Source organism: Nothoprocta perdicaria, unplaced genomic scaffold (assembly GCF_003342845.1).
Source record: "Nothoprocta perdicaria isolate Ctin4 unplaced genomic scaffold, notPer1 scaffold_29, whole genome shotgun sequence".
Classification (NCBI taxonomy): Eukaryota; Metazoa; Chordata; class Aves; order Tinamiformes; family Tinamidae; genus Nothoprocta; species Nothoprocta perdicaria.
In genome coordinates, this window is record NW_020455521.1 from 1,706,880 (window position 1) to 1,719,749 (window position 12,870).

Here is a 12,870-nt window from a genome sequence, read left to right on the forward strand (position 1 = left end):
CAGAAATTAAGTGTCTTGGAAAAAAAAAGTCTCCTTTTTCATAAATATATGTTGATTGCATTTAATTATGTTCATGTTACATAGTTACATAGTTACTTAGGGTAYGTGGTAAGTGGATATTCAGCTGTCATTAAGTATCAGAATATATATGATCAGCTGTTGCAGCAGCAGGAGATTATAAAATCAACTATCTTTATAAAATCAACTATCTTAATAGTTTCAGAGCCAGGGACTGTATTTCCTAAGTGCAAATACAGTATCAGGATAAGGGTCTTTAAGTCTGGAAGCCGGTTTCATTAATTTTCAAGTATAGAGCTGTAAATTCTATTAACAAAGCTTTAAATATGGAAACCACAGATATTATAAATTTTTACTTTTTTGGATTGGAAACAAAGTTGTACAAAGAGGTAGGCTAAGTTGCACAATAAATGATGTGTTATCAATTACTTCATCTTTCTGGATAGCTCTAGAATAAGAATGTGATTAAAGCTGAAAATCTACAGTCCTTTGCAACTAAGGCTGTAGATGGACTTGCTCTTCTGCATCTATTTGTCCCAATGGAAGAAGGTATAGCTACATGCTGTTCCTACTCAATCGTACCAATTGTGTTAATAAACGGACGCTGTTATTTAAATGAATCCAGGCTAGCTGGAATCATTTTAGTGGCGTGCATATTTAGTGAAGTGCTAATACAAAGTCTGAGCTGGTAGGCCTGAGGGGTTCCTCTGACACAAGAGTGGAAATGAGAAGTTGGAGGACATGGCAATGGCAGCAGCCTCCTCTGTGGGCAGAGCTATTTGTGGAGTGTCACCTTCAACTGATGTAATGCTTATAGAAGTTACGTGAGACCTTATCTTTAGTTTAACTTTAGGAAATGTGTTCACTCCTCTAGTAATCAAGGGTTTTATGCTACTGAACTTAATGCAAGCAGAGTGTGCCTGAAGTTCAGAAACATGTTAATCTTGGAACTGTTTTAGAAGCAATGATTAATATCTCACTTGTTACGTACCCCCCTTAAATTGACCATTTCACATAAATTGACCATTAATACTGTTAAATGAAGCACTTATAAATAAGGTAGGTATATTTGAATCAAACTGATTCAAATCATTCATTCTAATCATGCTGGAAATCAGCAAATTAAAAAAATGCTGTTTTAGATAATTGATACTAATTTTGTTYTCCATTTGTCCTTGAAATATTTCAAAAAGAAAACATAATTTTCACTGGCTGAAATAATACTCAAAATAAATTGTTCTGCAGCCAGGACTAGGATTTTATCTTCTTTCTTCTAGTCAAGGTTATTTTATATATAAAACTTTGATGGTTTTAATGGTTTGGGCAGTTTTAAATGTTTATTTAGACTTTAATAATCATTAAGAATTCATTACTTCATTTTGTTTCTCCTTATAATTTGTGTCAATTCATCTAGAAACTAGTATGCCTTGCAAACATACAGTGGAATTTTAAAGTATTTTCTTTAGATAACCTATCTTGAAATATTATGGATACTGACATATAATAAAATATATCAAGTAAATTTGGAATGCAAAATGATTTATAACAGGACGCAATTTGTAACAKATTTAAATAGTTTTTGAAAAAGATAGGCTACGTATTCAGAAGTATTTAGATTTTTAATCATATACATGGTGCCTGATGGGATTGTGTAATTCAAATTCAAAATCAAACCATACATTTACATATGTTTAGGTATATATGAAAATCCCATTTGACCACTAGTCCACATTTTAAGTGCCTACATAGTTTAAAAAATACTGCCTTGTATGTTGTTTTTTCTTTTAAATTTCCCTGTTTTTAAGTCACAGTATTTTACTATTAAACCCAAGTAAGCTTACCAAGCTCAAAGGCAAAAAAAAAAAGAAAAAAAATCTTTTTGAGCTAAATTGAGATCAAAAGCAATTAAAGCAAAAACTATCTGCACAGTGTGAAGTACTCATATTTAAAGAAATGTAATAATACAGTAATAAGTGAAAGTAAATTTTTAATGTATTCCATCACATTGACCTCAAATTTAGATATTTTTCCATGACTTTAGATACCTTTAACTCATTGAAATAAAAATTTATTGCGAAGCATTCATGAAAATATTTATTGCTTAATTTATTGTTTAATTAATAAATGACATTATTAGATGAAAGTAGGTTTCTATTGCAACACATGCTATCATAAACATAAATTAAGTACATTTATTCTAAGGATATTTTAAAAATCATACTAAGTATGTAAGTAGGAGCAGATCTACATGAAATATCTATTTTTTATTTGAAAACAATCTTTTTTATCTATTTACCTACAARGTACATTTTAATGTATTCCAATATTCACAAATTTGTTATGAATTCCTGTTAACAAAAGTACATATATTAATTCCCTTTTAAAACAAGTATCTTTGTGTTAGGAGAAACTAATAGAGTCTAGGGTGTGYTTTGTCTGCTGTATCATGCCTAACCACAATAATATATCATTATCCATATCCATTTCTGCTTCTAAAAAATACTCTCACTTTCTTGCATGTGCCAACTACCTTACAAACCAGTATGTCCATTTTTCATCCTCCATGTTCCATTTATATCTTTTCTGACCTGACATCTGGGTGTGTAAGTGTATGTGATAAAACCAAGTCATGGGATGAGTTCTTGCTGAGTTGCCTCACATTTCCATTCAYGGGAATAGTTATCTTCCATGTAGCCTCCAGTCTACGTTACGTGAAAACTCTCCACTTCTCTTCCTCTTTTAGTTGTGGCCAATGAACTCCAAAGTAGTAGTAAAGGAACTCCCTTTAGAAAAGGGAAGGGAGGAGAATAAAGCAGTTGGCATGCAATTACAGGATCCTAATTGCATTAGAAATAAGGCTAAAGACTGTAGTAATACTCCACAAACTAGAATGGTCAAGAAGTTATTAGGCTGAGCAAACATTGTGAGTAACAACATTCTGTATTAGTTTTTATTGCTTTAACATATTCTGATRTTTTAGTGCTTCATTTATTTATTTTCTGATTTTATATTAATATATCACACAAACAGTGAAGCCAATGGTTGGCCCTCAGGCCAAAAGATTGGCCCTTTTAAGATGTGTTGGGTTTGTTATTGTTTCAAAGAATAGAGATTAAGTTATGGGTATGTGTATGTCAGTACACAGAATGTTTTAAATGTTTGTTGGACATAATTGCCTTATATTAGAGGCTATTACCTGAAAGACAATTTTTCTGAACTAATTGTGGTCTTTTCCTAACCACAATTCATGTAAGTAATGCATTGCTTATTTAATAGTGCATGTGCCATAAAGATATGAAATGAGAATTTTGCTTGATGGTTAACATCATCTAAAGCTAATAAGAGTTAATACTGAGAAGGGTAAATTTTTAATGTCTTTCTTATCTCAGTGTTTGCTAACCTTTGCAATTAGATTACTAGCTCAACTAATGTTTGTGATAGATTAGTAAGTGCTTGATTTAAAGTGAGGAAACAATAGACTTAGATGTTATCCAAGATACAAGACGTTGTTCATTTCTTRTGACACAAGAATGTCTTTATATTTACCCAAGATTAAGAAGTGGGTAGTATTAAATTACCGGTTTAGCTAAAAATCRAATTTTGCCTACCAATCCCAACTTGGTTCAGTACAACAGACTTTGTGGATAGGGAAGTAGAAGTGATTTTTATTTTGTCTTAGTGAAACTCTCATAAAGCCTCCCACAACATTTTCCTAAGCAAGGCACTGTAATCCAGATTATATTTGTGTACAGCTGACTGAAGAGTCAAAGATCCACGTGATCTCATAATCAGCGCAACTCATAATTAACTCCTAATCATGATCAGCCTTTGAGTGGGAGTTGGACCAAATCTCATCTGGAAGTTCCTCCCAGCTGTGACCCTAGAGGCTATGATACTAGATTTGCAGTTACCTAACCGAAGTGTAGGAGACGAGGATTATAGTAGATGACACGAAAACTAAAAATTGTATCTTCAGTTTCTTTTTTTTTTTTTTTTTTAAGAAAATTTGATCAAACTATCAGGGGAAAAATTGTTATGAAATCAGACAAAGAAAAACAGCTGTTTGGTAAAGGTGCTTACAATGTTACTTTAGCAAAACTAGTATACGCTGATATAACTTGAGAATATTTGGAATGGGGAGTTTTGCATATATACAATGAAGYGATTGTACAATCAGAACTTATATATCTGTTAATATTAAAGAAGAGTGATATAGTATGTATTAAAAATGTAAATAACAAGCTGTAGGATTTTAAGGTTTAACTATATCATTTATATTCAATGAATATACCTTGTTATATGGAAACGAATAAAGGGTCATTTAAAAGTCTAAAAAATATGAGGTTTGGATAGTTGGAAGGCATAAACCTAAATCCTTTTATAATATTCATTTATGCTGAATTAAAACGAAGAACATTTGGGCTGAATAGCAATGAGCATTGTATTAATTTGATGTTCCCAAGAGAGTCTAAGAACTAAATGAATTAAAACATGTGGGATGCACTATCTATTGATACTTAATCTTTTCCTACCTCTTGTTTTTATAAAAGTTACAACTGAATAGATACTCTCCAAGTAATGTTTATCTTTTCTTCCATGTCAGTAGGAAAAAACACCTTTTCAATTAATTACATATAGGATTTTAGATGTTTTTTTTTATACATTCTACATTGTAATCACAAGAAAATTTAAAAAATATGTGTTATTTCTATTTAGTATCTCAAATGTCTGAAGTTGAGATTTATAGGAATACATTCCTGCATGTATTAACCTATTTATTGGCTCACATTGTATTTTTTATTTTGTACATACTGCATACTCTAAATCTGACTCAGATTTTTGTGCTTTTGTTTTTAGGTTTGGTTTTATTCTTCATAAGGATGAACCTGTGCTCCAGAAAATTGATCTTGAAACTATGTCATACATCAAGACTATTAATTTAAAGGATTATAATTGCATTCCCCAGTCACTGGCTTATACACATCTTGGAGGGTATTTTTTCATCTGCTGTAAGCCAGATACCACTGGGGCTGTTCTACCACAGCTTATCCTGGATAGCGTTACCGATTCTGTGATCGGATACAATGGTGACGTGACCGGCACACCGCACATCTCTCCCGATGGACACTACCTTGTCAGCATCGATGATGCAAAAGGTCTCATGAGAATCCAGTCCATTACGATGAGAGGAGAAATACAGGATGCTTTTGACATTCACACCAATTTGCACATATCTGACGTAGCTTTTCAGCCATCATTCACTGAAGCCCATCAGTACAACGTTTATTGTAGCTCCAGTGCACAGACTGATGTTCTCTTCGTAGAGCTCTCATCTGGCAAAGTTAAGATGGTGAAGAGTCTCAAGGAGCCTGTCAAGGCAGACGAATGGCCTTGGAACAGTAAGAACCGTCTCATAGAAGACAGTGGCCTTTTTGGTCAATATCTCATGACCCCTTCCAAGGAATCTCTGTTTATCCTGGATGGACGGCTCAATAAGTTAAATTGTGAAATCACTGAAGTTGAGAGAGGCAACACAGTTGTTTGGGTTGGGGAAGCATAAGGATCTATGTTAGATATTTACTGAATTGATAGTTTTACAGTACTTTGCACTTAAATTACACCATCTTTACAATTTACAGAATTTCATTTTAAAATTTAGACCCTTCTATACCTCTTCTTTGACTTAAACATAATTTGAATCAACTTTAGCATAAAAGTTCATTAAAAATGGTTATTTGATAATGATATTCTTTATTAACTGTCATCTGAGATTGTGTTAGTTGACTGGGATTATCAAATGTTGAAATTGATGATCATTAAATTGTACTTATTTTAAAGAGTAGGAAAAAAAAGAAAGCATAAAGCTTCAGGGAATTTATTACCCTTTGCATTTCTGAAACAATGGCTTAAATATGACTCAAATTTTGATTTGATTTGCTTCAGACACAAAAAATAAAGAGATATTGTACAACCTTTGACTCCTTAAACTGAAATGTTCTTTCCAGTCCAGTCCACTGTTTAATCTTTTTGTGCCTTGAAGCGAAAGCCTCACAAGAAAGGTAAAGCATAGAAATTGTATAATTTATGCCCACTGGGGCTACAGGATTGCTCATCATTGGAGAGAAACTTTTCTTATCAAATTTRTAGTCTCGACTTGTTGAACATACAAGGAGAAAAAAAAAGAATAATTATATTTGCAGCGCCGTCTTTAAAGATCACTGCAGTTTGAGGAGTTTGGCTGTTATGGTGTCTCTTAGTTCGGATACAGTCAGCCACTTGTAGAAGCTTAACCTTTTTTTAGAAAAAAAAAATGGTGTTAGCATTTCAGCTATCACAGGGTGCATTTTAATAAACTGGAAAATGAGAGAAGTGAAGTCTATAACTGATGGATAACATTTTCACGTATTCATTTGTTCATTGACCCGTATTTGTTATGTCAWCTGGTTAACTCAACAGATTTTTCATTCTATGCATCCAATTGGATTAGTGCAAAAGCAAACAAACAAAAAATTGTATTTTTTGTAGTTTGTCAGCTTAGTATTCTAATTTTAACAATGCTTGCACATCTAAATGGGAATAATAAGATTCTCAGAATAACGCTAATCGATAGAACCAGAAAGCCAGCAGTAAAACAACTTTCCAGGCCTACAGCAATGATTTAAAAGTTTGGGGTTATTTTTATTATGTTTTTTGTTAAATAACACTTATAAGCTCTTAAACTGACCTCCATTTACTAAAGGCAATCAGAAAGAAATATCTTTTTTTAAATAATATTTTACTCCAGTTTAGTTTGTGTAAAATTGCTTAGAAATATGGAATTTTCTAGCATTGTAAATTTGTGTGTATTTAGCATCCTGCCCTATGTGATACGGTAGATCTCTTTAGCTTGAGCAAACTTCCTGGTAGATAGATTTATCTACAATAAAAGTCTGCTTACATTTCTAGCTGCTGAATCTGTTTTCCTTTTCAACAGTTTTTTCCATTGTGATCAAACAAGAACCATGTAAAACAGTCTGTTACTCAGTTACTTACAGTAGTCTGTCTCCTGCATTTTTATTCTGTAACTTACACCATGTGGATGTTCTGTATGTAGATAATGCTTGACAAAAGGAGAATAAACCCCATAAGTTTTAAACACTCCTGACTTTGCTGAATAGTCCAATGTAGTCTTGCTCAAACGGCAGGTTACACTGGTTTTATGTGAAAACAGTAGAGGGAAGTTTGTCTGTTTTTTGTTATCTATGTGTATAATAAGTAATATGCTATGGGAAAAAAAAATAATTAGAAGAGCTTAACTTACTGGGAAACTTTCCTTTGGTTTCTACACAGAGAAGGTCACCTATTAATGAGTTAGGCACAGAGTAATGAGAGTCTAAACAGACGTCCGTTCGCATGACTGCAGCTGGAGCTGAAATCCTCCAGTACAGAAGCAGTATAAGCAGATAACCCAGAATCAATAACCACGGCTCTCCTCTAGCACAATTAAACTCCTTATGCAGCCCGCTAAGTGTAATGAATATATGTTTACTTTGCCTTCCCTTTGCCTAATTATTAACAGTAGAGGAATGAGATCTTATGACAGTAATGAAATCCCCGTGACAGTGAAAACTCTTCTGCGTCATGCATGATCCCCTGAGTATCTTTTCTCTTTCAGTCCTCAGTTTTGGCAATGACCTTTTCCTGAATTTTAACAGCACTTTCTTAATTTGTTAAAGGCTTATTGACAATTCTTTGTTTTTGTTTTTTTCAACTATTGCAACTGAATAGATCAAAATACATTTTTTTTTCTATTTGTCATAGATTTGCAATAGTTTCCAGAAGTTTCTAGTGTCCAGGAGTGGTTCTGATCCTGTTGAAAATGTCTTCATTTGTCCAAAATTTCCCTTAGCACAAACCAGGAGGCAACAATAGTTGGCTTCAACTCCTGTTTTTTCTGATTGCTGCAGAGATTCAGATTGTTGCAGAATTTATTTTTAATTTATTGTAATTTTATTTCAGGTCTCTTATAAGCCTTTGAGATTTAGAATCTGCTTACAGAAATAAACTAAAGTATTTATTTCTTTTCCTGTAATCAGAACAGAAGTCGAATGTACATGACAATTGAATTCCACTAAAGTTACTGGACGATCATGCTATGTTCCTGTGCTGTAATGAATTTGGGAGAAGCACATCTACAGGATATGAGGACAAGATGGAGTGTTTTCCACCAGGGATTTCAATGATGAAGCTTCCTTTGCTAATATGTGCTAATATATTCAAATAAAAAGTATTTTATAAGCCAAGAGAAAGGACTATCAGGCTGTTTTTAAAATTTCTACTGGAAAGTAAAAACAGTATCAAAGAAAATTATATTTTTCTCTTCCRTGTGGCAGTAAACACTTATAATATTGTATGCCTGATGGTATCTTTAAACTGCTCTTCTGCTAATAATCGGCTAAAATATGTGCTGTTCTTCTGTGTTCATCAAACAGTAGGGATGAGGAAGAGAAGGGAGACTTTTTGAAAACTCCTCAGTTATAAAGCAGTGGAGATGCTTATGTCAAAATACATTTTTGCAAATTTTTTGCTTGTTTTCTGCATGGTATACAGAGTATCACCCTCTGCTTTCATTTATATACTTTGAGACTTCTCAGTTTATAAATGTCAAAGTGTGTGTGATTACTAATTAAGTTCCTGCACAAATAGGTAAACTAAACTGAAAACAGCTGCTTCAATGCATTTAATTATAGCTGCTAGCAGCTTCCTTGATACTCTTTTCCAGACTTCAAATATACTAAAAACTGTCTTTGATGTGGTTAAATTAACTAATTAATATTTGTTCATAAATACTTCATGCCTGTGGTCATCTCTATATACTTGTTCCAATTTCAGTTCAGCCTTCGTGAATACTGGTGACCAGATTAGAAACWTTGTTCTGAATAAGGTGAAGAGTTGGAACCCAGTTTGTGGTTTTACTCATGGCTCTTCTTTGCCCATGAGGAACTGTGGGGAAAAGCCTTTTCCAGCCTGGAGACAGCTTCAGGGAGACCCAATACCTGGTGGCCAATACTGCAGGCTCTCAAGAAGACCAAAGCCAGAGTCTTCACAGCAGGGCATAATAAGTTGAAACATGAGGTCAAACTGCATATAAATAAAAGCTTTTGCACCATGTCAAGCATTGCCCAGGTTGCCCAGAGAGGTTGTGCAGTCTCTGTCCTAGGAGGTTTTTCAAGGCCTGTCTGGGTAACGCCCAGAGCAGCCAGGCTGACCTTTGGCCGAGCTGGTTTTGAGGAGCCTCACGAGGTCCCTTTCAGTCTGAATCATCCTGTGGTTCTACAGGCCTGACTTAGGGATGGAAGAAATAGCAGTCTTAATTTATTTATAAGGCTTCARAAAGTAATATGTTTTATCATTTGTAATCCATAGCTCTGAGCATCTCATCTTAAACCAAGGATGTTGTCGTTTTGAAATCTGAAATACGTTTCTTGGCTTCCAGGGAACCCAAAGCCAATGATAGATATTGCAAAAGATGCAATACACAAAGGTAAGTGCCTCTTTCTAAATAACTGAGGAGTATTAATAACATTTGCACATACATTTCGACATTTGCAATAACAATTGCTAATCACTTTGATATAAATGATTGTTATATCTGTAGTAATCTCTCCAAAGGAAACCTTTCAATGTAGAGAAAGTGCTGTTTACCTCTGATGAGTTTATGTTTTGTATCTTGCTTTTTTTCCTGAAGAAACATACTGATGACTTTTACCTTAAAGTTAGCAACAAAAATGTAGAATTTATGTGGAAAATAATGACATATTTAAATATTTTATTGTTTATGAGCTTTAACTCATCAGTGTGAATTAGTTTTTTTATGCATACAGTTGCCAAAATGGAGAAAAGAATAAACTTAATTCTGCAGCTCAAAATCCTAATCTCATCCAAATTCAGTCACACAAAAAAAGACAGAACACATTACAAAAGCTAGAGGAAAAAGTCATTCAGAGCATGAATGAGAGTTAATCAGCCAGCTGGAATATGGAGTCCAGCAGTCAAGCACCTTTGCATTTCTGTCATGTGGACAATGTTTCACCCACTGCTACTACATTTTATATAATATCAGAGTGGAAAAGACATTTCTCTGCAGTTACAGTACTAAATGGAATCACAAGACAAATGACAAAATTTTGAAAAAGTGGGTAAAATCCTAGCTCTGCTGGTATTAGCAGTCCTTTCATTCCTGTATTAAGGAAACACTAAAATGGGTATCTTACACTTGCAGGGCAGAGGATGATTGCATTCCACTGCATCAGTAGTTAAAATTAACTTCCATATTGAATAAGAAATAACCRTGTAGAAATAACTCTTCAGAGAATGTGTTAAGATGCCTGTGCTCAAAACAAAGATATACTGACAGTAATTCATATAAAAATCCATAAGCAATGTTTAAATATTTCACATGAATCTGCCCTGTCACCTTTTAATGAGTTAAATGTTCTGTTAGGTGTGCTGCTACTTTAAGAGTGATTTTAAAACTATCTTCAGAGAGTTATACGTCACCTAGTATGACAACTTCAGTTCCTGGTAAAAGAGGGAATGATACTGAGACTGCCTCTTCCTATTTAGAAGTAGTGCATCATTTCTTCTTMTAGCTATGAATAGTAAAATTGTTCTTATTTTAATCTACTAAATTGAAAAGCACTTGTTCTTAGTAATAATGTTCTTTAATCTTCTTGATGATAGTGTGCCCTCTATCTTTCCATAGGGATGGGCAACAGTTCTGTCATTTCATAAAATTTCTTTTGATCTTTTTCTCTAGTAATTAAAATTTAAGTGTCTTCCCTCTTTTTAATAAGTGTGTTTTGAACCTATGTCAAATAAAAAAAAAAAAGAAAAAAAAGAAAGACGTTTTGCCAATATTTGTCACACAGATAAAAGGAAATAAGTAAAACCATTTCACCTAAGCATTTCATCTAAGCATCTCCTTGGGGTTTCTTGTAGTCTTTTACAACAGAGTACTTTATCCCAACTGGCTCCCTACGTATTTYCACTAACACTTCCCTCCATTTTATTTACTGCAAGCTTTCTATATCTTGGTTAGAACAAATTCACAGCTTAGCCCACACCCAGCATGTTTTAAATAGGAACATATGTTACAGAGAAGCATAGACAAGGGATCTGATGTAAATAATATGTCACAATTATCATCATATTAAAATAGTAAGGATGTTCTTTTAGTTTTGTGAAATGAGGCTGCAGTTCTTCCCCCCATAGATTCTAGTGCAAGGTGTGCCATGTGAACACTCTCTTTAAGAGGACAAAGTAAAATGAAATGAAATGAAGTAAATTGTGCCCTCATTCTCTTCTTTTCATGAACAATTATGTATAAGACAGAGTAAAGTTCTGATTGTAAACAGATAAAAGCAAGGCAAAGTTTCCTATGAAGGGATAATATTGTTTGTTAATTAATTGTCATAGTGTGGAAAAAAAAAGGAAGAAAAAAACTTATATGTGAACAAAGCCTGTCTTTGGGGAAACCTAAATGTACAAATTTACCTGAAAAATGAAGATCTTATTTGACTAACTTCTTGTATTCCTCAGCTGTACCATGAATTTAATAAAAAAAAACTACCCCTTTCCCACAAAATTTTCTTTGTGAATACAGATATGTGCAGTAAGCCATATTAGAGAATCTAATGATATAGCTGGTATTCCATAGTATATGCTTCTGGTTTYCTAATATATATAATTATATTAAAATTAGAAATATGTAATTTTATGTATGTCAAAGATTGCATATCCTCAGTTCAGCAAATGTGAATGTTCTGCAAGATTTTTGTACTGTAATACTGCTATTGCTTTATTATCTAGAATGAGTTTTGGCATCAGATCAATCCTCTCTTTAATTAGAAAACTGATGTATTTTGATGAACTAATATACTCCATATGATTTAGAGTTTCAATTTCTAAATGTAGAATTTCATAGACTGCAACTGATCGTGATTTACGCACTTCACAGACAGCATAATTTCGTAATGTTAATTTAGTAATATGTAAATATATGGAATTCAATCTCTATTGACTTTCCAAATATACTTTCAGTTAAATGACCATTTTGGGAGAGTCATGGGTAATGTCTTGCAACTTCTCRTTTTTATCATTCGGTAGTAGTATCATTCTTACGGAATCCTATTTTATTTTCTAACCCAAATCCAAAGTTAGGACTTCACAGAGAACAACAGAAATACTTGCATGTTTCAGCTACACCTGAAACATTAACTTAGAATGGCCATAAAGAAAGTCAAAAGGAGAAAATGAACTACTTGCTTTTCTGTCAATATTTCTCTCATCTAATTCAAATGGTAAGAAGCATTATTGATTTTAAATGCTGTAGTATGATTTATCTTTCTTTCTGGTTAGATTGCATCAATTGAGACCATTCTAACAAAAACGTCTACCTAGTAATTCTCCTGGCTTTTTCAGAAAAGCATGGTTTTGGGCATTTTTTAGAAAAAGCCTATTTATGTATCTCATTTTCCATTACAATTTTAAACAATATATTAAACTGCTGCTCAGTGTTTTTTAAGTGCTCTTATCAACATTTTGCTGCCTTTTGTGAGCACTGTATCTTCCTTCACTTCATCAACAATAACTATATTCAGAATAGTTATTTTAGTGATTTTTAACTAAAACTTCTCTGCCTGAACAGAGAAATTACAATTTGTTTTGTCTTCTTCCTTAAAATTTAGCCAAACAATTTAGTTCAAAGAACTCTCTTCTCCCTGATTTTCTTACGAGTAAGATGCTTCTTATACYGGTAAGTTTAAGAAGGTTCCCTCCATCAGGAGTTTTGTCATTAAAGGCCACAAGAAT

The 12,870-nt window shown here is 33.2% G+C and overlaps 1 protein-coding gene across 1 annotated transcript in view; it reads left to right on the forward strand.

Annotated features, from left to right (window-relative positions):
- Positions 1–6,998, forward strand: part of FSTL5 (follistatin like 5) — a 245,155-nt gene extending 238,157 nt beyond the window's left edge. The window contains exon 16 of the mRNA XM_026041646.1: positions 4,876–6,998. Coding sequence (XP_025897431.1) covers positions 4,876–5,578 — 703 coding nt within the window. The 3' untranslated portion in view covers positions 5,579–6,998. The remainder of the gene's footprint in view (positions 1–4,875) is intronic.
- Positions 6,999–12,870: the final 5,872 nt, after the last annotated feature.